Source organism: Xiphias gladius, chromosome 7 (genome assembly GCF_016859285.1).
Source record: "Xiphias gladius isolate SHS-SW01 ecotype Sanya breed wild chromosome 7, ASM1685928v1, whole genome shotgun sequence".
NCBI lineage: Eukaryota > Metazoa > Chordata > Actinopteri > Istiophoriformes > Xiphiidae > Xiphias > Xiphias gladius.
In genome coordinates this window covers 14,324,852-14,352,826 of record NC_053406.1, presented here as the reverse complement: position 1 = coordinate 14,352,826, position 27,975 = coordinate 14,324,852, and the positions used below count along the sequence as shown (strand labels likewise).

Sequence of the window (27,975 nt, the reverse complement as noted above, 5' to 3'; positions counted from 1 at the left end):
TTGACGTAGTGCCCCGAGTGTTTAGTGGTGATAAATACTTACATCCGGCGTAACTGTCGTTTTGTGATTTCCAGTGAAGTGCGTTCATCGTGTGGCCGCCGTTGTTCGTCGTGCAGCTTCACGAAGCCACACCAACACAACGGGGAATCAGAAAAAAACCCATAAAACCTCGAAAGAGAAATGTTGTGGTAGCCGGCTGTGTGCGGAATAAGGTTGTCTTCAGCGTTAGGAAATTACTCTGGGAGCGGAGGTAGCAAGGTATGTTGTGTTTTCTGTCCTCTGTTCTTGTTACTTAACATTCAGATGTTAGCCGCCGTGCTAATTTTAGCAGTCGGCTAGCTTACCGCTTCCTCCACGCTTGGCCTAATCAACAACTAGACTGAAAACGTTTACTAATGTTTCGCGAACTCGGTGCATAACTTATTGTAAAGCAAACATTAGTTGTAGTTTGCACTGAAAACATTTATCGAATGGGTAATGAGATAATTCTAATGGTGTTAAAGTTTTGTTTAATGGTGCAGTATGCCCCATTCAGGAAGCCATGTTGCTAAGTTAGTTAACTATGTAACGAGTAATAATGTTAATATTACATATGTCAGTTCGTAATGTTTTCTACAGTGTCAACACACGAGTAAAAATTTGTGTCGAATCAACAAAATATTTTTTTTAAGTCAATTTTTTAGAGTTGTTTCTCAAATTTTGCTTAGTCTGTATAGTACTGTATGCGTGTATCAGGTAATAACGAGTACGACGCGTTAGAACCAGCCAGAGGTGTCATTCTGTTTAATGTTATGAAGAGTTTGACTTATATGTGTAATAATGCGAATGTAATTTTTTATTTTTTGACTTAACACATGTAGGGTCAGTGTTTATTGTAATTCCCTGTGTGGTGTTTGTTTTCAGTAGTGAGGCATCATGGCGGCTACCTTCCCCTATAGAGGGGTTCCTGCAGGGATGCCACCAGGTGTACCCCCTCCCGTGCCGGTACCAGACTACATGTCTGAGGAAAAGCTGCAAGAGAAAGGTATGTTGGCTTTCACTAAATTCCACACATTCATGGTGTAAAGCTCAATTATTGTATCATAAATGGATGTGTTTAATTTTGTCATTATGTGTTAAATGTCCTCCAACTCTACAGCAAGAAAATGGCAGCAGTTGCAGGCAAAGCGCTACTCAGAAAAGAGAAAGTTCGGCTTTGTGGATGCTCAGAAGGAAGACATGCCACCTGAGCATGTCCGCAAGATCATCAGGGACCATGGAGACATGACGAATAGGAAGTTTCGTCATGACAAGAGGGTCTACCTTGGGTAAAGATGAATCATACAGTAGTAAATGGGTTGATTTAAAAGTGGAAATAGAAGTCACTGAATGTTTTCTTAGCTGAGTAACATCTTCAGATGTACTCTAGGTAGAATATACTGCATATCTAAGCTTAAAACAGATTGCTTTCATCCACAGCTTTTGAGTTTTTATAAAACCATATTTACTTGTTTGCTCATTGGTTGATAGCATCTCTCACTACTTCCATAGCTTATCCCATATCTTTCTTTTCGTTGAACAGTGCCCTCAAATACATGCCCCATGCAGTGCTGAAGCTGCTGGAGAACATGCCTATGCCTTGGGAACAGATCCGAGACGTCCCTGTCCTCTATCACATCACTGGAGCTATTTCATTTGTGAATGAAATCCCCTGGGTCATAGAACCAGTCTACATCGCCCAATGGGGGTAAGAGATAGTGTCGTATTGAGTGATACTAGGCACTCCATGCTGTAATTTGTAATACATTTCCTTTACTCATCAGACAAAATGCACATCAAGTGCATTGGGCTCATCTGTATTTCTACAGTATTTATAATCCGTGATATCCCTTATCCTCCTCTCAGCACCATGTGGATCATGATGCGTCGTGAGAAGCGTGATCGTCGGCACTTCAAGCGGATGCGCTTTCCACCATTTGATGATGAGGAGCCGCCACTGGACTATGCTGACAACATCCTTGATGTAGAACCACTGGAGGCCATCCAGATGGAGCTGGACCCGGAGGAGGACGGTTCGGTTGTGGAGTGGTTCTATGAGCACCAGCCCCTCAAAGACACTTCAAAGTAAGTCATCACGTCACTCTTTAAGGACAAATGTGTTAATTTTTACACATTAATGTAATGATGTGTTGCTGGCAGAATCAAACAATAATTCAATTGTGCCCACCTCAGGTTTGTGAATGGCACCACCTACCGTCGCTGGCAGTTCACACTGCCTATGATGTCCACGTTGTACCGTCTGGCCAATCAGCTGCTGACAGACCTGGTGGATTTCAATTACTTTTATCTGTTCGACCTCAAGGCCTTTTTCACTTCCAAGGCCTTAAATATGGCCATCCCTGGTGGACCAAAGTTTGAGCCACTGGTCCGGGACATCAACCTCCAGTAAGGACCTCCTGCCTTTAATAAATTATAGATCTACAGTTTAAATATTAATCATGTTTTATCCCAAACAAAACAGAACGTAAGAATAGATCCTAGATGATTTGTGCCGTAGCTGATCCTTCTCTGTTTCTCCACAGGGACGAAGACTGGAATGAGTTCAACGACATCAACAAAATCATCATCCGACAGCCCATCAGGACAGAGTACAAAATCGCTTTCCCCTACCTGTACAACAACTTGCCACACCACGTCCACCTCACCTGGTAAGAAGCGAATTAACAAGTTATTCCTTAAAGTGGTAGGTCACTGAAAAGTAATTCAAATAATTAAAGAGAAAATTAGATGTAACTTATGTGGAATTCCCCTGAACTTGCTCGACAAATTACTAAATCTGCTGTAACATATATTTATTATTGGCTGTAAGAAATTAGTCATTACTCATGACTTTACCTCTGCAGGTACCACACACCAAATGTGGTGTTTATCAAGACAGAGGATCCAGATCTTCCAGCATTCTACTTTGACCCGCTGATCAACCCCATTTCACACAGGCATTCTGTCAAGGTAAGTGTGTCTGATTATCCACCTTCCAACTTTGGCAGCCGAGAAAAGATGAATATAATACAAAACCCAAGCAGAGTTTTTGAAAGACACCCTCTTACAAAGGCGCACTTGCATTGGTCTGCTTGCCTGTGCGTAAGAACTGGAGGAATATTAAAATGAATGGTGGCTCTTTTATCACTGGCTGCAGATGCAGTTGGTCCCTCACTACTCAGATATTGCTTTTACTAATTTATAATATTTGGGTTAATTTGAGTAAAAATCTCCAGCCAAAAAAAAAAAGCCATAGCTGTTGTTGTTTACAAGTCAATACTCATAAATGTCTTTGTGTTCTTCTTGCTACCTGCTCAGAGTCAGGAGCCTCTGCCTGATGACGATGAGGAGTTTGAGCTTCCTGAGTATGTGGAGCCCTTCCTCAAAGAGACCCCACTCTACACAGACAACACAGCCAATGGCATTGCTCTGCTGTGGGCGCCAAGACCCTTCAACCTACGATCTGGCCGCACACGGCGTGCCATTGATATCCCCCTGATCAAGAACTGGTGAGCCAACTAATAGCATCTTGGAACAAGACTAAATGTGTCGTAACTTACTGATTGGAAGCAGATGGGTTGGCTTTTTGGAAAATTTAATTGAATCTCATTCTGACGTAAAATGATGATTTTTAAGAGATACTTGATGGTAGGTGTTCAATTATTTCACAGGTACCGTGAGCACTGCCCTGCAGGACAGCCGGTGAAAGTGCGTGTCTCATACCAGAAACTGCTCAAGTACTATGTACTCAATGCTCTGAAACACAGACCCCCAAAGGCTCAGAAGAAGAGGTTAGCATCATTAGACACTTAATTTTGATTTTCTGTTAACCCGTGTTTCGATTTAAAGCTATTTTTTTGCTCATCATTTAGTAGCTTCCAGTAAAGATATTTCCTCTGTTGTCTTTCAGGTATCTGTTCCGCTCCTTCAAGGCCACCAAGTTCTTTCAGTCCACCAAGTTGGACTGGGTGGAGGTGGGCCTGCAGGTGTGCAGACAGGGCTACAACATGCTCAATCTGCTTATCCACCGTAAGAACCTCAACTACCTGCATCTCGACTACAACTTCAACCTGAAGCCTGTCAAGACACTGACCACAAAGGTACAAGCTCCATAGCAGATCCATCTTTTGGTTAACTTGTTTGACGTAGTATGAAGTGACGTGAATATTAAGCTTTAAGAGTTTGTCTTTCTCAGAATCTGTGATTACTCCCATTGTTCAAGGTATTATGCTTAAAAAGACTTGATGAGATGTTTCTGTTTTAGTTATGCCATCATTTCTGTAGAGCTAAAATGCAGTTTATACTCACTCTTTGTTGTTTAACAATGTTGCACTGTTTTCTCTGATGATGTAACCAGTGTTAACTGACCAATTTGTTCTCGTTTGTGTTCCACAGGAGCGAAAGAAGTCCCGATTCGGCAATGCCTTCCATCTGTGCAGAGAGGTGCTGCGTCTCAGCAAGCTGGTGGTGGACAGTCACGTACAGTACAGACTGGGAAACGTTGACGCTTTCCAGGTTAGTTCAGCTGCATACTTTGCACAGTGCATCCCATCTCATTTGAAGCCTAGCTAAACTTGCCTCCTTCTGGAATTGCAATTTCAGCAACTGGACAAATAGAGCCACAGAGAACATTGTTTAGAGCATGGTTTTACTTTCACAAGACAAGGGTACTAACAGTTTAATTACTTGCAATGTAAAATACAAGGATGTACTTTTTATGACATTAAATGGTTTTGAGAAGTGTTTTATTTTGTAAAGTTTGTCCTTTCTTGTTCTTGAGAAAGTGTTATCACTTTTTTGTATTGGTTTCAGTGGTGGTGTTGTTTTTAACATTAGTTGGACATAGTCATTTCACACGTGGCTAATCTCTGAACGGTATCTCTGTATTATAGCTGGCTGATGGACTGCAGTACATCTTCGCTCATGTGGGTCAACTGACAGGCATGTACCGCTACAAGTACAAGCTGATGAGGCAAATCAGGATGTGCAAAGACCTGAAGCATCTCATCTACTACCGGTTCAACACTGTAAGTACATACACTGTGTGGTTGATCTGCCAAGTGTTTGAGGATTAAAATTCAGCATCCATATCAAAGATTGAGAATCATACACACTCTGTACCTAAAGTTGACTTCATGTTTGGGCATGTCTGTGTGTGCTTGTTTGATCAGGGTCCTGTGGGCAAGGGTCCAGGTTGTGGCTTTTGGGCTCCCGGTTGGAGAGTGTGGCTGTTCTTCATGAGGGGCATCACTCCACTGTTGGAGAGATGGCTGGGGAATCTGCTGGCCAGGCAGTTTGAAGGTATGCATATGCACGAGTGGTATGATGCACACACTCAGAGGTATTTGTTTGCGTAAAACTATGCCAGTTTAAGCATCAGCGTTTAATTTTTTTTTTTATTACCTCCACAGGACGTCACTCCAAGGGCGTAGCCAAGACAGTGACCAAACAGCGTGTGGAGTCTCACTTTGACCTTGAGCTGCGTGCTGCAGTGATGCATGACATCTTGGACATGATGCCTGAGGGTATCAAACAGAACAAGGCCAGGACCATCCTGCAGCACCTTAGTGAGTCCTGGAGGTGCTGGAAGGCCAACATCCCTTGGAAGGTCAGTGCATCAAAGAGATAATTTAGTTGATAAAGACAACTTACCCTGAAGTTCTGGCATATGAACTAGTTGTGGTTAGAAATAATAATGTACAATATTTTCCTGAACAATAGTGGTTGAAACAGTGATGCGTAAGAATGAATAAAATACTAAATCTTAATTTTTTTTTTCCCCCCCCATCGTTTCAGGTGCCAGGCCTGCCGACTCCCATTGAGAACATGATCCTGCGCTACGTGAAGGCCAAAGCTGACTGGTGGACCAACACGGCCCACTACAACCGTGAGCGAATCCGTCGTGGAGCCACTGTAGACAAGACAGTGTGCAAGAAGAACCTGGGCAGACTGACCCGTCTGTACCTGAAAGCTGAGCAGGAGAGACAGCACAACTACCTTAAGGTAACACACACAGTCTCTCCTTTCCACTAAATGAAAAGCAGAATCTGGTGTGTGTGTGTGTGTGTGTGTGTGTGTGTGTGTGTGTGTGTGTGTGTGTGTGTGTGTGTGTGTGTGTGTGTGTCTTTCTCTTTCTATCTCTCTATCTCTCTATCTCTCTACCTACCTACCTACCTACCTACGCTTTTTGGGAACTTTAAAGAAATTGGCCAACTCTGCATTTACTAGTAATAACCTAGTAGGTGCAGCTAATTGACAAGCTCCTTCCTTTGACAGCTGGAGAAAAATAAATATAATTCCTTCACAACAAATTCCCAGTGACGTTTTGAATGAGCTCCTCTTACAAAGGCGCACTTGCATTGGTCTGCTTGCCTGTGCGTAAGAACTGGAGGAATATTAAAATGAATGGTGGCACTTTTATTTATCACTGGCTGCAGCTGCAGTTTTCCCTTCACCATTCAGATATTGGTTCTTTTCATTATTGACACTGTTATAACATTAACATTTTCCTTATCATTAACCTGTCGTAATTTCCCACTATATTTGCTAATAACAACTTAATACACAATATACTAAATTATATAAATTAGTGCCATTGCAGTTTTGTATCCAAGTTACTTAAGTCCTAGTTTTTATTGAAGTGTATATGCTCTGCATACAGGATGGCCCCTACATCACCGCTGAAGAGGCAGTAGCCATTTACACCACCACCGTTCACTGGCTGGAGAGTCGTCGGTTCTCGCCCATCCCCTTCCCTCCTCTGTCCTACAAACATGACACCAAGCTGCTCATCCTGGCCTTGGAGAGGCTCAAGGAAGCATACAGGTAAACATGCTTAGAACATTGCTAACTTTATCAGCAAAAATGTAATCATACCAGGCAACGCAGCTGCCAAAATGTGTATTTCCACATTATTCAGTTTGTTTTTGTGTCTCCTAGTGTGAAGTCTCGTCTGAACCAGAGTCAGAGGGAGGAGCTGGGGCTTATTGAGCAGGCTTACGACAATCCTCACGAGGCCTTGTCCAGGATCAAACGTCACCTGCTCACACAGAGAGCCTTCAAAGAGGTCAGGACCAAGATATGCAGATACTTCTTTGAAATTGACCTTCACAGAATGAAAAACAGTGAAGTTTGTCCTTTTAAACATGATATGGAATTGGAAGGACAGAGCACTGATTGAAAACTCATTTCTCTTTGTATTACAAAGGTCAGTTTTCAAACAATACAGAGGTAAAAACAAGTTTTAGAGGAAAAAAATTACAGTATTTATCGTTTATGGATTACTCCTGCTTACCTAACTTGTCATTGAATTGTTGGCAGGAGAAAAAAGTGACCTGAGACCTCAAAATAATGTGAGGCCTTATAGACAAATTGACTGAGTAGTAATGTCAACAGCATAATTTTTTGTACACCAATGCAGGCAAGAAATGTTTGCTATAAGTTGACTGTTGTAGCATAGAATTTCCTTGATTTTACTGTCGTAAACATGTCTCTTACCCATCATATTCGATTGCTCTGTCCGTCTCAGAATGTTTTCTTTTTTTGCAGGTGGGTATCGAGTTCATGGACTTGTACAGCCACCTGGTGCCTGTGTATGATGTGGAGCCCCTGGAAAAGATCACTGATGCCTACCTGGACCAGTACCTGTGGTATGAGGCAGACAAGCGACGCCTGTTCCCACCCTGGATCAAACCTGCTGACACCGAACCACCACCACTGCTGGTCTACAAGTGGTGCCAAGGTCAGGCTTGTTATATTGGAAAGAACCAATAATAGAGTTATTATTGTATGACTCCACATCTTATTGTCTAATACCTAATTTAGTTGGCATCAAACAGTCACTTCTGTTAATAACATGGTCTCCAAATCTGATGATCGCACTATGTTAGCATGAACAACTTTCAAGCTTTATCTAAGGGCTTTTTATTTATTCCCCTCAGGCATCAACAACTTGCAGGACGTTTGGGAGACGGCGGAGGGAGAGTGCAACGTGATGCTGGAGTCCCGCTATGAGAAGATGTATGAAAAGATTGATCTGACATTGCTCAACAGGCTGCTGCGTCTTATTGTCGACCACAACATCGCTGATTACATGACAGCCAAGAACAACGTGGTCATCAACTACAAGGTAAACGCGCTCATTCATTTTAGATCTGATTTTTTTTTTTTTTTCTTGTTTAATCTTTATACATGAATCCTTACAACTCTCAAAAAAGTCATATCTATGTCGGTGTCTAGACATACTTGATTTTATACATAATTGAATTACTGTTTAAGAACATATTTCCCATTTTGATGTATTTATGGTGTTTTTTTTTTTTTGTTTTTTTTGTTTTTTTTACAGCTATTTGATCTAATATGTTTTCCACTCTGTCTCCTGTCTTTTTGTCTGAATAGGACATGAACCACACCAACTCCTATGGCATCATCAGGGGGCTCCAGTTTGCCTCGTTCATTGTACAGTACTACGGCCTGGTGATGGACCTGCTGGTGCTGGGCTTGCACCGTGCCAGTGAGATGGCCGGTCCACCTCAGATGCCAAATGACTTCCTCAGTTTCCAAGACACGGCCACAGAAAGCGCCCACCCAATCCGGCTGTACTGCCGCTACATCGACCGCATCCACATCTTCTTCAGGTAGGATTGAATCACTAAAATTATAAGAAAACCCTTTATAATGGTGTGAAAGAGTGAGAATAAGTAAAAATAAAAAAAGGAATTTTTCTCCTCCAGGTTCTCTGCTGATGAGGCCAGGGATCTGATTCAGAGGTATCTGACGGAGCACCCAGACCCCAACAATGAGAACATCGTGGGTTACAACAACAAGAAGTGCTGGCCCCGTGATGCCCGCATGAGACTGATGAAGCACGATGTCAATCTGTGAGTTCCACCTCAAGACTGTGACTCGTAAACTAGTACTTTATTGGGCTATTAAATCTTATTCTGTGTTGAACATTATACTTATTCAACCAAACTGCCTTAGAGTTTGAGACAAATAGCCCCTAACTTTTCTAATCTCTTTTCCCCAGTGGACGTGCAGTGTTCTGGGACATCAAAAATCGTCTGCCCAGGTCTGTGACCACTGTCCAATGGGAGAACAGCTTTGTTTCGGTCTACAGCAAAGACAACCCCAACCTGCTCTTCAACATGTGTGGTTTTGAGTGCCGCATCCTCCCCAAGTGCCGCACCAGCTATGAGGAGTTTACTCACAAGGATGGTGTCTGGAACCTGCAGAATGAGGTGAGGAACTAAAGCCCAAAATTAGATCAATATTCCAGCACAGGACAGATACTTGCATCTTTTAAAAGAATTATTAATGCTTTATTTTTTCAAATGGTCATGATCACATTCCTGATACCAAGTTCTCACACTGTAATTGCATGTGTAGGTAACCAAAGAGAGGACAGCACAATGTTTCCTGCGCGTGGATGATGAATCAATGCAGCGCTTCCACAACAGAGTGCGTCAGATCCTGATGGCCTCTGGATCCACCACATTCACAAAGGTCAGCAGACAACTTTATCCCGAAAACACTAGATGGATAAATCAAATGAGTAATTACCTTGTCAGAATATTTCAGCATGTCCATTCTTTACCTCCAGATCGTGAACAAATGGAACACGGCTCTGATCGGCTTGATGACGTACTTCCGTGAAGCTGTGGTCAACACCCAGGAGCTCCTGGACCTGCTGGTGAAGTGTGAGAACAAGATCCAGACGCGTATCAAGATCGGCCTCAACTCCAAAATGCCTAGCCGCTTCCCTCCTGTAGTGTTCTACACTCCGAAAGAGCTGGGCGGCCTTGGCATGCTGTCCATGGGCCACGTGCTCATCCCACAGTCAGACCTGCGGTAAGTCAGCATGCCGATCTGTCTTCATTTTACCTCTTGTCAGTAGATTTCTCGTAAATTCATTTAGCCGTGGTGCCACATCAAATTGGTCATTTCTTCTCTCTTTACCAGGTGGTCCAAGCAGACAGATGTGGGCATCACCCACTTTAGGTCTGGAATGAGTCACGAAGAGGACCAGTTGATTCCTAACTTGTATCGTTACATTCAGCCATGGGAGAGTGAGTTCATCGACTCTCAGAGGGTCTGGGCCGAGTACGCACTCAAGAGACAGGAGGCCATCGCCCAGAACAGGCAAGGCTAAATGGATCCACTTGGCAGTGCTGACATATGTTAGAGACACACACAAAGCTATGCTGCTCTACACTGATCTAATATGCATTTATTTTTAACAAATGAGAGCTGAAACTAGACGAGGCAAATAGCAGTGTGTTTTCTGTGTTTTAGGCGCCTCACCCTGGAAGATTTGGAAGACTCATGGGACAGAGGAATCCCCCGTATCAACACACTTTTCCAGAAGGACAGACACACACTGGCTTATGACAAAGGCTGGAGAGTCAGGACAGATTTCAAACAGTACCAGGTAATATGGAGACCCTGATGTGTTGATGGGCAGTAATAATAATCATAATGATGATGATGATAATGATGATAATAATAATAGGATGTCTTTTAATAATTCGGATATGCTATATGCTTAACCCATGAAGATTAAAAGTCTAAAGCCTTCCTTGTGGCACTTTTGAGGATTTTCCCAAGGAAAACAATGTAAAGTTTGTCCTGAATTTTGAGCCAAAGGAAAGGCTAGCTATACTCTGTCAGCCCCAGATGTAGTAGGCATCAGTTGTTATAACTTTAATACTTACATTACCATACCAAAAAGATTACAGTTGGTAATGTTAACATATTGAAATGTAGTATGTTAATATTCTAATATGTAATATGTATTTAACATTTAGCTATAAAAACACACATGTATTGATGTCCCTCCCTGTCTTGATTGATTGCAGGTGCTGAAGCAGAATCCCTTCTGGTGGACCCACCAGAGGCACGATGGCAAACTGTGGAACCTGAACAACTATCGCACAGACATGATCCAGGCTCTGGGTGGTGTGGAGGGCATCCTGGAACACACACTCTTCAAAGGCACTTATTTTCCTACCTGGGAGGGTCTCTTCTGGTGAGAGCATTATGACATTAAGAATGCTTTTTGGGAAATAGGGGTTGCTTTTGATCAACAAAAAAAAATCTAAATAATCACCAAAACAATTTTTTATACTTGCATTACTTTGTTTCTATTTCCCTCTGAGTGTAAACTTGCCAAGGTTTCATTTTACATGTAATCCAGTTCATTAAAACAGAATCAACTGTGTTTCTGGGCTTTAGGGAGAAGGCCAGTGGCTTTGAGGAGTCCATGAAATGGAAGAAGCTGACCAATGCCCAGAGGTCTGGTCTCAACCAAATCCCCAACCGTCGCTTCACACTTTGGTGGTCACCCACCATCAACAGAGCCAATGTTAGTACGACCATCAGTTGAAAACTCTGACCAGATCATTTAATTTTGCTGTTGTGGTAGAAAAGGTAAAGAGTGCCTCAAGAGTTTAGCACTTCTGCACTGGCTTAACGTTTATATCCTGTTTTTGTTTTTAGGTGTACGTGGGTTTCCAGGTGCAACTTGACCTGACAGGAATCTTCATGCATGGAAAGATCCCTACACTGAAGATCTCCCTCATCCAGATCTTCAGGGCTCACTTGTGGCAGAAGATTCATGAGAGCATTGTCATGGATCTCTGTCAGGTAAGTTCTGTCCTTTAACCCTGTTATGGACCTGGTTTTCAATCTGCAGTACAAGGGGGTTATAACATCTTTAAAAACTCTATTTATATGTTAAAATAATACAGTAAATCAAAGTTAACCATTCCTATAGGCTTGTTCTTCCCACAATGTGAATAACTTTTATTTATTTTTGTTTGTTTTCAGGTGTTTGACCAGGAGCTGGATGCTCTGGAGATCGAGACGGTGCAGAAGGAGACTATCCACCCTAGGAAGTCGTACAAGATGAACTCATCCTGTGCGGACATCCTCCTCTTTGCATCATACAAGTGGAATGTCTCTCGACCGTCTCTGCTTGCTGACTCAAAGTATGACTTTTGGACCAATATGTGCATGACTCAGTATATGATTACCTGCAGGGGAAAAGTGTTTATATGTGCTATGTGACCTTTCATAATGAAAGTGTTCTAAAGGCAGTATGTTTAGCCTCCATATGAATAAAAATGTTCAACTCCTCTTACAGGGACGTGATGGACAGCACCACCACACAAAAGTACTGGATTGACATCCAGCTCCGCTGGGGTGACTACGACTCACATGACATCGAGCGCTACGCCAGGGCCAAGTTCCTGGACTACACCACCGACAACATGAGTATCTACCCCTCCCCCACCGGGGTGCTCATTGCTATCGACCTAGCTTACAACCTCCACAGGTTAGGATCCTTTCAAGCATGGATGTGTGACCAGTTATGATGGCCAATATTAAATGCTTCGTGATCGTCTTAGATTAGCATTTGCTTGATTGTTCATTCTTTGTTGTAGCAGATATATAAATAATATGATGTCACAATAAGTATAATGTGAATCATCAGATTTCATCTTTTTCATCAGTTTACTCTGATGATTAAAGTGAGCCCTAGTGCATTACCGGTGTCTAAAAATAAACTAGAAAATTGTCATGCAAAGGCTTGACAGCTGGAATTTTGGCATCCACTTGTTCATGTCCACAAATATGTTCTGGGGCAGACTATCAAGTTTTCACACTTGCTTCCTAAGCTGTTGTACATGAACACAACTGTCGACAAAACTTACATCAGCTCAGACAGTGTTGTTGGGTGGATGTGCACTGACTTTCCCAAGGAGCGTTTTCCTTTGGAAGTCATCAGAGACAAAACCAAAGAACAGTATCAATTTAGCTCTGAACCCTGTATTTTAATTGTTCTCTTTCTGTAGTGCTTATGGTAACTGGTTCCCTGGAAGCAAGCCTCTGATCCAGCAGGCCATGGCTAAGATCATGAAGGCCAACCCTGCCCTGTACGTGCTCAGGGAGCGCATCCGCAAAGGTCTGCAGCTGTACTCTTCAGAGCCCACTGAGCCCTACCTGTCCTCACAGAACTATGGTGAACTCTTCTCCAACCAGATCATTTGGTTTGTGGATGACACCAATGTCTACCGTGTCACCATCCACAAGGTGAGGGGTGAACGTTTTTGTTTTTTGGTTGTTTTTGTTTTGTTTTTTTTCCCCCCTCAATATAATTCAACGAAGATTTGTTGTGTCCAAACAATGCACCATTTGTTTTAGAATGTCTGTACCTTAATGTGGAAATAGTATCTGAATATGTTGCTTTCCCATAGTAATATAAAAAAATTGAAACTGAATTTAGTCACACGTTTTCCTCGTCTATCTCAACAGACCTTTGAGGGTAACTTGACCACAAAGCCCATCAATGGCGCTATTTTCATCTTCAACCCCAGGACTGGTCAGCTCTTCCTCAAGATCATTCACACATCTGTGTGGGCTGGACAGAAACGTCTGGGACAGGTACAGCAGTGCTCTACCGCTACTTACTTTCATAATCACCAGTTCTGATTTTTGAGGTGTTTATTCTGATTCGTATTGTGTTTTAGTGATTTTGAGTCCTCATTTTTTCTTAGTACAAACTCTTACTATGGTTAGTTTTGAATCATGTGTTGAGGGAAAAGGCCTCTTACTGTCATTGTTTTTTTTATATTTTGTCTGTGTTTTGTTCCACGTTTGTTTTGCTCCTTTTTGCATTACAGAAAAATTGCAGCTAAATCAGAAATTTCATAGCCAGAATGAATGATTTGTTGTCTTGTCATTGCTAGTTGACTATAACACACTGTTAGTTTTACTAAAGTTGTTAATTCCTGCTTCATTCTTGTTTTATCTCTGTAGCTGGCCAAATGGAAGACAGCTGAAGAAGTGGCTGCCCTGATTCGCTCCCTGCCCGTGGAAGAGCAGCCGAAACAGATCATTGTAACCAGGAAGGGCATGTTGGACCCTCTGGAGGTGAGACTCTGTCATGCTAAGAACTGCTGTCATAATGACAAGCCTTGATGTATCATCTCAGTGTCATTTCTGAAAGTTTGATACACACTCCAGTGCTTTCCTGTTCTAATACCATTGTTTTCTTCATGCAGGTCCACTTGCTTGACTTCCCCAACATTGTGATCAAGGGCTCTGAGTTGCAGCTGCCCTTCCAGGCCTGTCTGAAGGTGGAGAAGTTTGGAGACCTGATCCTAAAGGCTACAGAGCCTCAGATGGTGCTGTTCAACCTCTATGACGACTGGCTCAAGACCATCTCGTCTTACACAGTGAGTTTCACTCCCTCCCACAAGAGATTCACACCAGGATTAAATGGATCGTATTAAATTTGCATCACCGTATGCATCTCTATGGAAGTTCTTCTGTTTTTATGTTTGATTCCACAGGGAAACTGTAACACTATATCAAGCTGTTAGAAAGCATCTGTGCTTATTTACCAACATAAATAATGATTACAAGACGAACATGTCCATGTGGTTGTCATGGATACCTGAGCTGATCCAAGCGGATTTCCCAACAAAACTGATTAGAGGACATTTATCGTTGGTGACATGAACTTACTCCCCAGTGTAAACAGTTTGTGTGGTCTGCTCCATCTCTAGGCCTTCTCCCGACTCATCCTGATCCTCAGAGCGCTCCATGTCAACAACGACCGTGCCAAGGTGATCCTGAAGCCTGACAAGACAACTATCACTGAGCCCCATCACATTTGGCCTACGCTCACTGACGAGGAGTGGATCAAGGTGGAAGTGCAACTCAAGGATCTCATTCTGGCCGATTATGGCAAAAAGAACAAGTAAGTATTGTTTGGTATTCATTTTCTTGCATTTGAAAAAGGCCGTATGTAGCCATGATAATTATCGTCAGTATGTTGGGACTGCAGTTTTTTAGGATACAAATTTTTTTTTTTTGTATGGTTATTTAATTAAACAGAATAAAATCAGACTTGCATTTAGTAGTGCTTCTCCTCTCTCCCTCCAGTGTGAATGTGGCCTCACTGACCCAGTCTGAGATCCGTGACATCATCCTGGGTATGGAGATCTCCGCTCCGTCACAGCAGCGCCAGCAAATTGCAGAGATTGAGAAACAGACCAAAGAGCAGTCGCAGCTCACGGCCACACAGACCCGCACTGTCAACAAGCATGGCGACGAGATCATCACCTCTACCACCTCCAACTACGAGACCCAGACCTTCTCATCCAAGACTGAGTGGAGAGTGAGGTATGCAGGCAGAGTTTAGCTTCAGAATTTGTTTTTTGTTTTTTTATTGTGAATTGTAGTAAACAGTTTCCTAGACAGTCATAATTTTAGCTATTATGGTTTCGATCTCAGTTGGCTTTAATGAGCCTTGTTCGTCACCTGTCAGGGCCATTTCTGCTGCCAACCTCCATCTCCGAACCAACCACATCTACGTGTCATCTGATGACATCAAGGAAACGGGTTACACCTACATCCTGCCCAAGAACGTCCTCAAGAAGTTCATCTGCATCTCAGATCTACGAGCACAGGTACATGTATCCATATCACTGCACTTAATGTCTGTCAACTGTCTCTGAATGTATGTGTTAGTCAAAATTACTGCTGCTGCATAGTACTACATCCCTCCTCCATCACGTGTGCAAAGTAAAGAAACAAACTGGTTCTGTCGTTATTGAGCGTGTTATGACCGTGCACCGCGTTGTTCCAGATTGCAGGCTACCTGTATGGCACCAGCCCACCGGACAACCCCCAGGTGAAGGAGATCCGTTGTATCGTTATGGTGCCACAATGGGGGACGCATCAAACTGTCCACCTGCCCAACCAGCTGCCTGGTCATGAATACCTTAAAGTAAGATGCATGCAGTGTGAGAAAATGTTCCACCTCATCGTTTTACTATGGATGCTCATTAGTTGTACCAGCTCCTGTTGTAACTTAAAAACTGTTACAAGAGAGTTTCTTTGGTTCCAGCAATTTTTAACTTCTTTACTTAAATAGGAAATGGAGCCCCTCGGCTGGATCCACACCCAGCCTAATGAGTCGCCCCAGCTGTCCCCGCAGGACGTCACTACCCATGCCAAGATCATGGCTGACAACCCCTCCTGGGATGGAGAAAAGACCATCATCATCACTTGCAGGTAGGTTTCAGTAGAAGACACCTGCTGTCTGTCTATCGAAGCAGGATTTGTGTGACTCTAGTAAGTAAAATCTGGAACAACTTTCTGCATCCTAGCAGTTAATGTACAGTATGCTTTTAAATGTCAGGCTTTAAATGAAAGTAGAGCTTATGCAAGGATTTTTTTTTTTTTTTTTTTTTTGCATGTTAACTCTAGGCAGCTTGATATTCACTATAATTACAAACAAAAGCATAGCATAAAAAATGGCTCACACTGAAAAAGTCTATTACAATGTCACAAATACGTCATTGTCTTACTTTTCAGTGCTGTAATAGGAAATTGACTGGTATTTAAATACATTTTACCTCTGGTTTTCAGCTTCACTCCAGGCTCGTGCACGCTCACAGCCTACAAGCTGACGCCCAGTGGCTACGAGTGGGGTCGTCAGAACACAGACAAGGGCAACAACCCTAAAGGTTACCTGCCTTCCCACTATGAAAGAGTGCAGATGCTGCTCTCTGATCGCTTCCTGGGGTTCTTCATGGTGCCTGGCCAAGTCTCCTGGAACTACAACTTCATGGGTCAGTACCTAATAGTTTTTATTTTCATTAGATGAACTTTTCTTTATACTCTTTATTAGATGACCCTTAGTAATTCTGCTTTAAAGCAGAGTTTGAAGCTGTCGGGTCACATATGTAATATCCCTAATACTGCCATTTGTTTTCATTTGTGTCAGAAATCGGTAGCATGCATCTGTCCCCCTGTGTGTTTGATTGATTTTTTACTGTGCAGCTCTGCTTCACAGCTGAAAATCTATCACTGTCGTGTGGAAGTGCAAATAGCCTTTTCATTCCTCTGACTAATGCTCAGTATCTTGTTGTTTAAATGTTATAAACAGTGACTTAAGGCAAGACTGTCATACTTGAGTCGCGCATGTCAGAGTGTTCAAACCACTGGCACCAGGCTGTAGAATACGTACAGCATTGGTAGAATTAGGTGACTCTATATAACCATTTTAACTTGCCTTGCAACAGGGGTGCGGCATGATCCCAACATGAAGTACGACCTGCAGCTGGCCAACCCCAAAGAGTTCTACCATGAAGTCCATCGGCCCTCGCACTTCCTAAACTTTGCCTCACTGCAGGAGGGTGAGATCTACAACGCCGACCGTGAGGACATGTTTGGTTGAGCGTCGATGCCCTGCTCTTGATTTACATTTTGTAGATAGCTCTAACAGAATCATGCGGAGCCAGTCCAGAACAGTCCTTGTAATATTTTTCTTTTGAACACATTTAACTGTGATGTTTGGAAATTTCTATGTAAAGGCTTTAGGATGTTTTAGGAAGCTGTTAATTTTTTTGATATTTTCTACAAAAGTTTTTTTTTTTTTTTTTTGGTTCCCCACTCTGTCTCCCCCCATGTTTCAGTAAAGCGCCGTTAAGTATGTCTTTGATTTTGTGGCTTCTGGTACATTTAAGCATGTGTGCATTGCGTGTAGTTTTCAGTATGCAATACTTCACTGTAATATTTGAAAATTGACCTTGTTTCAAAAGGGTAGACTTACTTCCCCTTAGCTCTTTGAAAAATGAAAGTTGTATTTTCATGCCAGTGATTCCTCGTTACTATGTTGTACCATACACCCTGTGACATTGTAGCTTGGGTTTAAATAAAGTTCACCATTTTTATGAACATGTGCCATGTGATATTGTAATCTGCTCCTATTGTAATGTTTTTTGTTTTGTTTGTTTTTTCCTAAAAATGTACATGTGAGGCACTGGAGGACTTTTTCGGCTTGCTTCCCTCCTCAGAGAGGCCGGAGGTCCGTATGGCCTCCAGTAATGGACTCAGATTGGTTTGATTTCTGTGACTCGCTCAAGCACACTTCTTTTTAGATGCTACGGTCTTGAAAATGGGGCCCGCTATTAAATCACTGTCTCATTACTGCCTTTAATTCTGGCATAATGAAGTCACACTGTAGTTTGTCCTGTGCAGGTGTAGTTCTTCTGCCTCACATAGCTGATTTGAGTTTCGTATTTTGACACTTGTTGGGACAGCTACAGCTCAGCATTTCTGACTGCAGATCTAGAGAGGGAATTCAATGTTCACGCTCCGGTGAATGCATCAACATGCTCGACCTGGCAGGCGAGTTTTTGCATGTAGCTGTGTGCGGGTTCACATTGCACGGGTCAGAACAGTAGGAGGATCCTGCAGACTGCAGGAGTACTGCCCTGGACTGCCCAGCCTTGTAATACAGTGCACTGCAGAGTACTCGATGTCCTTGTATTTTATTTTATTTTTAGTCTGTTTTATTGTGACCACACCGGTTAAATAAATACATGACGTGTTGTTGACGGAAACGGAGCAGGTCGAGTTCAGACTCGTCCGGGGCTCGGCGACGTTCGCGTTTCGCACTTTACACCAGCGCTAGTTCGTCAGTGTTTTCACTTTCGCGATCGTCTCGTTTCAAGGCTGACTGACATGTCGCGCTGACGAGCCAGCGTCGCTTTCAGTAGCAGGGGAAGAGGCCCAGACATGGAGGGACCCGAGGAACACCCAGACGCCAAGAAAACGCCGAGCTGCTTTGACAGGACGTGCTCGGCTCTGACCGTGGACGACGTGTACGAAATAGCCAAACTGATCGGCGCCGAGGTGGAGAAACTCATCGACGGCCATGGCAGAGAGAGCGTCGCGGGGCTGGTGCCGAGAGTAGTGAAAGTGCTGGAGCTGCTGGAGAGCTTCGCCTCCAGGAACCATGCCCACAAACTGAGGGAAGAGGAGCTGCTGAGGACCTTCGAGACGATACAGCTGCAGCAGCAGAAGAAACGTGGTGGGAAAGAGAGCGCGGAGGGCGGCGATAAAGCTGCGGCACGGGTGAGCGACCCGCGAGCTCTAAGTGCGAACGGTGTCCCGGCGGCGTCCCAGGGTGTGCGTTATACCGCCGTCACGACGGCGCAACAGGGCAGTGCTTCGACCCGCGAGTGGTGACTAAACACGACAGGCGGGCCAGGGGGGAGAGCAGCTACAGGGCAAGGCCGACGCCATTCAAACGCAGCAAAAAGCATAAACAATGAAGATAGCGAAGGCTCCTGCCTTGAGACGAGTTCAAACGGACATTCTGGTTTTGTGCTTCGTATTTAAAACCGTTTGTTCTGAACCCTGACGTGATCTGTCAACTGTATGATGCGTCTGGCTGACATTTACCCAGCTACTTAATACCAACCCGCTAACCGGAAATACCCCACGTGTCGTCAAGGGAACAGCGGCTGGATGGAGCTAACGATTTTTTAAAATCGATTAGTCCGTCGATAATTTATCGGTTAGTCGTTCGGTCGGTAAACCGTCGGAGAATTGTGAAAAATGTCCATCCCAATGTCCCAAATCCCAAGGTGAAGTCTTCAAGTGTCTTGTTTTGTGCAATAAACCGTCCAAAACCCAAAGATACTGCTATTATAGAAGACTAAAGCGGAAAATATAATCACTTCTAAGAAGCTGAAACCTGATAATTGTGATTCACAAAATTAATCAAACTGATTGGTCAGCTCATCGATTAATCGACGTTAATTAACGCTGCGCCTCTATGTGACGTTATCATTGTTTGGCTAAGTCGGGATTGGAATTGAATGGTCAACAGCGGGGACATTTAACGGTGTATAGCATAGGTTACCAATGGTGTGTAAAAGGTGTATGCGGCACAGTGATTTTAGCTAGCTTTGATAGGATGAGGCACAGCACTTAACTAATAGTAGCTACCTTTGTGGAGGAAAGGGCTACCTAGCCAGTTAATTAGCAGCGCTGCCTAGGATTAGTTATACATGTTATATTACTAATGTTGTTATGTTGTGAGACAACCAATTATTCAAATGGTTTTGTGAAGGCAAATCAGTTATTTGTTTTCAATTATTCTGGTCATACTATTAAAGGCTTAAGTAATAATTCAGATGATACGAATTCTCAATTATATAAAATCTCTTTTGGTACTGCTTATCCAACTGCATGTCTAGCCCTTTATACTTTAATCCATAGCAGCAGTGCATTGTAGACAAGACAGTAATCATGTTAATCATGGCTGAGAAAGTAAATGAAGAGGTGTGGTTCGAAGAAGTCAGAATTTGCTGTTGAGATGTCTTGGAAGCATTTCAACAGAGCATGTGTAATGACCAAACAACAAAATGACGCACCCACTTGGACACAGCCTCTTTTGATGAAGCCAAAATCCTAGATACTCAAGAGATTTTTACAGCTCACATAAAATTCAGATCTTGTTTTTGTCTGAAAGTTTAGTATCCTGTCTCTGCAGGAGCTGCAGCAGAAGGAGCAGCAGTGGAGGAGGAGGTGTGAGGAGCTGCAGGTCCAGGCAGAGCAGCTCCAGGAGGACAAGGAGGAGCTGCAGAGCAGGCTAAAGGGCAGTCATGCACAGGGAGGTATGTCATATAGTAAAGTGAAATGTCAAGTACGGTACTGGCTTTTAAAATCTGGATTGTGTCTTCTAAGTAACTTCCCAAATCAGTTCAAAAAGACCTTTTTTCATGCAAAAAGCAGCCTGTTATTCATTCTACGGCCTATTGTTTATAGCACTCACATGACTTTGTAAATCCCACCCCAAAAGTGCAGATGTTAAGGCATGAACTTTTCTCAAAGGCTGAGGGAATCATGAGGATTTTTTTTTTTTTTCCCATCTGTGAGAGCTTACTGTTTTGGCTCTTTGTTTTCAATTATAGTAAGTTTAAAATAACGTAAAATTAAAAAATGTGGACATCACAAAAGCAATCTAACATGCTTTATACACCATTGCTTCCCGAAATGCTGTAAACAGCAGGGAATCACCCAGTAACTTTTCCAAACTGAATTGGATATTATTTTGGTGTTAGTGCCCCGGTGATCCCTAGACGGCCCGTAAAGCGTATCCAGAGGCCGTCATTAGGTGTACTCTAAATAAGCAAATCACCCACAAGGCCATTTGGTTGAGTAGTTTTCCTGCTCCAGTCCAGGAATGCAAATATATGTTAAAGTATCTACCGTGAAACATCTTCTCAACCAGTTACCGTACAGATTCAAAGCAGTGGGTTAACGGTCATATGCACTGCCACTGAAAGGAGTCAAACTGGTCATTGCAGTGTTTACAGAGCAGTTGGTTTGCGGAGTGAAGCAGCAGACATTCTCACAGGTGTGAGAGGACTCAGAGGAGGGCTGAGCTTACCCTGCAAACACAGAACATTGACATTTGTCAGCATGTAGAAAACTTATCACAGTAATGTGAGCCAGAGGGTGGAGTCACTTTGCTGACTCTTGTTTTCTTGTACGGACAGGAAAAACATGCCGTCTTAATACTTATGTGATTTATTTGACAAGAGGCCATGTGGCAGGGGAACGTGATCGTTAATTTTATGTGATGAATGGGACTACAATCAAGCTCCCGAGCTTCGTTCAGCTGAGTTGATATTTAGATGTGCTGTTGATTATTTCAATTTAAGTAGAAGAATTTAGTTATAAGGGACTACAGAATATGGTTTAAGAGACACGCCTTGTTTTTTGCTGCTGCGCCAGTGGTCCAAAGGGTCAGTTTATTCAGATCATAAAAACAAAAAACATTGTGCCATGAATGATATCTAGCAGCGCGATAGCTTTAGTTTTATTTGCCCAGGTTTGAGATATCCCCCTCAGAGATTTCTGCCTCCACTCCAATACAGTAGAGGTGAATGGAAGGTCATCTGTGGTATGTTTGCATGAAAAAAAAATACATCTGAAAAACACAACCGAAAAATTCCTTTCTGTCTCCTTTACTCTAGATAATCCAAAGTTGTGAAAAGCAAACAATGTAACAATACCTATTCAATACCTTAATTTTGTCATCAATTGATAATCCTTACTCTACATTTATCAGCGTCAGAAGCGTAATAAACATTGCAAAGAGTGACAGACAGTCACAGACAGTGTGTGTGCGTGTGCGTGTGTGTGTTAGACCGTGTCATGCGGCAGGAGCGAGAGGTGATGCTGAAGCTGAAGCAGGTGGTCGACAAGCAGAGGGATGAGCTGAGGGCCAAAGTTCAGGAGATAACCACCATCTCCAAAGAGGTGGAGGCGGTAAGGAGCCACAGACACACACATACGATGATTCTTCTGCCTATGCACGCATTCTCATTGGAAGGCAAATATTCATGCACAGCACCCCTCAACCCAAGAAATATTTGTGATTTGATTGATTTAAACACTTGGCAGCTGGTGGGCACTGGGGTTCTGGACTGCAGAGAGAGAAGTTGAGAGAGAGCTGCCGTCTTTGCTGGTGTGCATGACACCCGTAACACGTGGACACAGAAATAATATGATGTTTATGGCTGTGGCTACAAAGGTCTCTTTCCTTAAGGCACATTGGCTTTCCTCACAGAAACAATAGTGTGTTTTATATTCTATCAGTAAAATGATACGTTTTGTACAGCCTCCTAACGTACACACATAATTACACAGTCATGCATCACATGCAGCATCAAAGGAGAAATAACATCATGTAAACCACACCAGTAAACACACTGGATGACAGGAAGTCTATTAATTGTCAGGGAAAGAGTACAGAGATTATCCACATAGTTACTAGTTGAGGATTAAGCTGCACTTTAGACAAGTCTGGGCAGAGCCCCCCCCCCCGCAAAGTGTTTGCACGTGTCTTTATGTGTGTCAAGTCACGTTTACAACATGATTTAAATAGCAGCCGTAACCCAGTGTGTTTTAGTTAATGCTTAGCTCTGAGAGAGACAGAAAAAACCACTCATGGTCCACTAAACTAGTTTCCCTGTGTGCTCTAATGGATGCCTAGAATTTTTTCATCCTTAAAATGAATGCTGCGCTTGTCTTGACATTGTGTGGCTTCATTCCTATTCCTCTTCTTCCCCCAGACTTTTGGTCCAAATCTCAGGAATGGAGACATTTTTACCCCACTCTGCTGCGACTGTTATCATTGGCCAGGAAACTGTCTGTTTGACTTTAAACCTGTTTAATAGGTCTACTTGTTGATCGTGATTTTAATGTGGACCTCATAAAAATCTGTGTGTGTGTGCGCGTGTGTGTGTGTGTGCGCGTGTGTGCAGCTCCAGGAGCAGCTGGACCGCTTCATGAAGATGAATGCAGAGCTGCGACACAGGCAGAATGTGCTGCAGGCTCAGCTGAAGAGCACAGTGGAGAGGAAGGCCGACATGGAGGCTGATCTGAAGGAGAAAAACAAAGAGATAGAAAACCTCCTAGCACAGCTGGACAGACCCAACAGCAGCACCCCTGTACGCATGTTATGTTTTAGGTTTCCTTCTTTCATTTCATGTCCAGTGAAGTACGTAATACTGTAATCTAATTATCACATGTATATCAGTGTGCTTGTGTGGTTTACATCTCAAATTCAGAGATAAAGATATTTTTACAATATTTACAGTATTCAAAAACAGTGTTGGTTTAGCTGCATGTAAAAAATTGAGCACTTTGGATTCATTTTCCGTCTTTACAGAATGTGGTCACTTAAAAAGATGACCATCATATATGATAGTTGCTCAAGATTCATTATAAGACGCTATTGACGTCAGCTACATTTGTAAAACTTTGAAGCCTGTTAATCTGATCAAGTTACTCTGCTTTCAAACAAACAGAACACAGCATATTATATCTGCCTGTTTCTCTTCAATCAAAGTTCCTCCTCTAACGAGCTCAAGATAGGACATGTTTTCCTTAGTTTAAGGTAGTTTGGACGAAACCTGGTGACTCTGTTGTTCTCCCATCAGTCCAGTCCAAGTCAAACAGCTCGTGAGTCAACAAAAAGGTCGACGGCTGACCAGCGGGATCCTGATCAGCCGTGCTTCACCAAGAAGGAGGTGCGTGACATCCTGTTCGAGAGGAACGAGCTCAAAACCAACCTGTTCCTGGTGCAGGAGGAGCTCAGCTACTATCAGAGGTGGGTCCTCTCAGTGTTGTGTGTGTGTGTGTGTCTATGGACCTTTCTTGTTTTGCTATCCTTCAGAGAAAAAGTTTAGCTGAACATGTTCTGTAGTTGCACATTTTAGTGACTTGAGGCCAGTTGAAATGCAGACGCGTCGACTGCTGTATTAGTGGGTACTTTCTTGCCATTGATACGTGGAGTTTTCACTGTTCTATTAAACGGCCTCTTATGGTTTTACATGTAATGTCTGTTTCTGCAGAGAGATCCTGAACGAGGAACGGTGTCCAGGTTTCCTCTTAGAAGCTGTCCGCTCAGCCATCAGAAAAAGGAGAAAGCTCATTAAAGCCAAGATGCTTGGAATTTCTGTGAACGACTGCAGCAGCAGGTCTCTCTCTCACACACGCACAACACACATTCACTTATCCAGAAATAATGAGGTTGTGTAGGAGTGTGTGAATTATTCACGGTTTTTGGTTGTTGTGTTTTTTTTCTCCTCCAGTGACGAGGAGGAGAGGAGTTCTCTGATTGAGGAGACAGAAGTAGACGGCACACAAGTAAACGGCACTGACAAACCCGCTGAGTCACGCATTCGTAACCTGTGAGTACAACCTCTAGCTACGCTGCTACACTGCAGTGCTCAGACTTGCAACCATAATGCTAGTCGGCAAACAGGCCACTGATGACGTCCTCGTCTGTAAGCTGAGGGTTTTGCTAGTAGCAGTTTGGTAGTTGTGTTTCGGCATCTTGTGTTTCAACATAATCTTCTTATGTTTTTGCTTTGAGAAATAGAAGTGAATTTCCTTGCTTTCATGGCTTTACAGTGTTTATTAAACAAAGGGAAAATGACTTAAGTGACCTGAGGGTCTGCATAAGCTCATCATCTGTTCTTGCATTTATCTTGACTTTGATAGATTTTTCAAATTGTTCACCATCTGGCCAAAATATAATCCAATTTGCAAAATGACTGATGGTGCCAATGAAGGGGTACTTGAGCTCATCTGATAGAGCTGTGGGGGTACGTCAGACAACAGAGGTTGGGAACCATTGGTTTAGAGGATGAGTAAGAAGATCTGCAGCAGGACAGTCAGCTCTGTGTTTTTCTCATGGCTTCAGACGTTTCTGAGGTTATATTAAATGTATGTGTGAGCGACCAGGCAAAAACACACAAACACATGTTGTGCACACAGTGTGCTTCTCATCTGTGATTTGTCCAAAGAGGAGCTCGCCATTAAACGGTCCAGTAGATATGTTTTACTTTTTCTAGCTATTACGTGCTTGTGGAGCAGAGATTAGACTGATAGTACAGATGATTTTGTTTATACAGCCAATCTCAGGATCTTCTCAACGCCATTTGCTTGAAGCGCAGGGCGGAGATAGAGGTGAACCCCGATGTCATACAATTTTTGCTATTTACCAACTGAAACATAGTGCCTTCGAGTTCTTAAGGTGTTTTAGCAATATGTTTACAATAGAACACAATTTAGAATTCATTTTCCAGCTCGTATTTCAGCAAATTTAACTTACTAAACTAACTTACCCAGTATCTTTGGGAAAGTACTTTTGAGTCTGGCTGCCTGAAAGCCTCTCGACTGAGTATTTGATTAAGTGAAAATGAAAGACTCTTGCATGGTCAGGACTGAAAATGCAGCTGGGTTAAGATGTGTTATGGGTCTTCTCGGCTTAATTAGCAGGTCTAATATACTGTAACTGTCAAACAGGTAGAGAAATTGATAATAGCATTGTCATTTCTGCGACAGATTATCTGAAATATATACTTTTTTTTTTAGCCCATAATCTCAGAGACAAGAATAGAGAGCAGATATAATAAGAGAATGATCAATTAAACTCTAACAACTGTTACACTTTGCACTATAACTATCGTTAAAGGCAAAGCAAGAGCAATAAAAGCCCAAATGGCCCAAAACCACCACTGCTATAAAAACGAAATCAGAAAAACTGCGGACACCATCTGTAAATCAAAGCACTGGTTTCATCTCTGTCTGCTGACGCTGTCACCGTCCTGGGATCTTCGTCAGTCCTGGTCTATATTTAGCTGTAATCCGTGACTACCGATCTGACCACAGGTCTGCCTTTTCTACTCTGCAGCTTTGGCTTCCTGACATGGACGGCCAGCAGCCGGAGCCCGACCCACGTGAGCAACTCCGCCTCCAGCTGGGAGATCATCGGAGACTCAGAGGCCCCCGATGAGACGGAGCAGCGGCCGTCTTCCTGAGCCTGGTAGTGGACCCGAGATTGTCTTCATTCGACCTGAAACACACACCCTTCTCCCCTCGGTCACAGCATCCTCCTCAGCTTGTGGCAGAAAATCTGGTCGTAGCTCAGTAAAAAGGTGAGGAGGTCATTTGAATGCAGCCCCAGTGTGCATAACACATAAGCACTATGTGAGTGTGAGAAAAGAGAATGTGTGAATTATTTTTAGACAAACCCTTCTGCTTTAGTTTGATCATGATTACTTTCATTTCCCGCTTTGTTACTTCACCTTTGTCCCCTTATTTTCCATAGAAGTGATAAATAAGAAGAACACTGTTTAACTACAGTATAGGAAGCACAGTTTTCCACGGTATCTAGAGGGAAACCTTTTTTACTCACCACAACAGAGATTCTTCTTTTTGTGTAAATATAAATACAAAAAATATTTTTTTTCTTCATTTTAGCGAAAGTTTTATTGTTGGTAATTTTCCAAAAATTAAGTTACTATGCATAGATATTTATATAGATCCTTAACCATTTTTAACAAAAACCAAAGACATTACAAAGATATATATTCTGAAAGAACCCATTCACCCCAGTAATATGGAAAACAGTATATGAAGTTAATCTCTGTTTCACAAGAGGGCATTGGTTCATTTTATAACAAATAAAAACTATTTTACCACAAAAGATTATCATGTAACTTTTATCTTATTTTTAATCCATGTGTTTACTCATACATTTTTCATGATTTTAAGCATTTTTAAGCTCAAGGAAAAAGAAAAGTTGTAGTCATGGTACAAGACTCTTCCGGCAGGGAGTGCGTGTAAATAAGCCTTAACTTGCTAAAAGTATATTTTCTTAATTTTCAGTGAGTTGTTGCGTGGCACCAAAGCATTTGGCTGGAGTGTATTTGATATTGGTGCCATAAGTGGTGTGTACACAGACACGTGCTTTAGCTGGTGTACCAGCCTCTGACCAGTGGTTACTTTACTTTTAAAGGAAGTTTCGCGCTTCCCCGTGGAAATGAGAAGTGGTGTGGGAAATTTTTTTTTTTTCTTGAAAATTAGCTGGCCGTTGTTATGTGACGCCTGTGTTCCCTCTATAAGTCTGACGATAACACTACTCAGACAGACCAGGTGGTGTTGTATTTATTGAGAGACAATGTATGACCTTCAGATCAGACCATGTTTTCCCGAATTGCTATGTTTTGCAATCTATTTTTGTAAGCATGTTTTTACTGGAAGTTAATGCTGACAAAAATGCATTTAAGATGTCTTTTGCCATGCGAGTGAACTTTATTGAAAATGTGATAAAAACAATACATAATGTGGTTTTTCTGTGATATTGAAATTTAAAAATTCATGCAATAAAATCCACTCAACAGAGACTTATTGAAAAGAAAAAAGAGTTTTGATGCTTTTTTTCCCCCATGATTCAAGAAAAATAAAACAATACTAGATTCGGAAATGGTCTTTTGCAGCACATGCTGCTGCAGTTGAATGGCATTTTTTTCTACAGGAGCTCAAAGTGATCACGTGATCATCTTGTGTCTTTTCACGACTTATAAGGAGGATGAAGGCCTTCTCCATCATCTCCACGAAGATTTTCAACAATAGATTCTGGGTAAGAGGTGAACGTCGGGTGTGTGTTTGTGTGCCTTGTCAGTGTTTGCGGCGAGTTTTGTGTGTTAGTGTTCGACCATCTTTAAAAAGCTCTGTGTCTGGCTGAATAGAAGGAAGTGGCTCTGACTTCCCCAGGAAATGGGAAGA

The 27,975-nt window shown here is 42.6% G+C and overlaps 2 protein-coding genes across 3 annotated transcripts; both read left to right on the top strand.

The window, feature by feature from the left end:
* On the top strand, positions 1–17,765 carry prpf8 (pre-mRNA processing factor 8). Of its 2 annotated transcripts, none has more exons than XM_040130173.1 (43): positions 1–258; positions 907–1,024; positions 1,139–1,307; positions 1,562–1,726; positions 1,885–2,103; positions 2,212–2,424; positions 2,562–2,687; positions 2,883–2,988; positions 3,337–3,527; positions 3,690–3,809; positions 3,929–4,118; positions 4,414–4,533; positions 4,911–5,045; positions 5,190–5,319; positions 5,430–5,626; positions 5,815–6,021; positions 6,680–6,843; positions 6,958–7,084; positions 7,567–7,759; positions 7,959–8,146; positions 8,416–8,654; positions 8,751–8,897; positions 9,047–9,257; positions 9,406–9,522; positions 9,620–9,867; positions 9,979–10,158; positions 10,312–10,447; positions 10,875–11,044; positions 11,251–11,380; positions 11,515–11,661; positions 11,845–12,005; positions 12,161–12,352; positions 12,873–13,110; positions 13,333–13,461; positions 13,837–13,950; positions 14,082–14,255; positions 14,589–14,782; positions 14,968–15,207; positions 15,353–15,494; positions 15,674–15,814; positions 15,962–16,101; positions 16,459–16,661; positions 17,115–17,269. In XM_040130173.1, the coding sequence occupies exons 2-43, from the start codon at positions 916–918 to the stop codon at positions 17,267–17,269; spliced, it is 7,017 nt and encodes a 2,338-aa protein (XP_039986107.1). In that variant the 5' UTR covers positions 1–258; positions 907–915. The 2 variants fall into 2 exon arrangements, with proteins under 2 accessions (XP_039986107.1, XP_039986109.1); XM_040130175.1 differs by having other exon boundaries at positions 2–258; positions 904–1,024; positions 17,115–17,765.
* Positions 17,766–18,044: 279 nt separating this feature from the next.
* Positions 18,045–27,587, top strand: LOC120791651 (Rab interacting lysosomal protein). The gene is made up of 8 exons (XM_040130176.1): positions 18,045–18,951; positions 20,378–20,501; positions 22,040–22,161; positions 23,160–23,345; positions 23,838–24,007; positions 24,252–24,377; positions 24,492–24,590; positions 26,099–27,587. The coding sequence occupies exons 1-8, from the start codon at positions 18,613–18,615 to the stop codon at positions 26,223–26,225; spliced, it is 1,293 nt and encodes a 430-aa protein (XP_039986110.1). The 5' UTR covers positions 18,045–18,612; the 3' UTR covers positions 26,226–27,587.
* Positions 27,588–27,975: the final 388 nt, after the last annotated feature.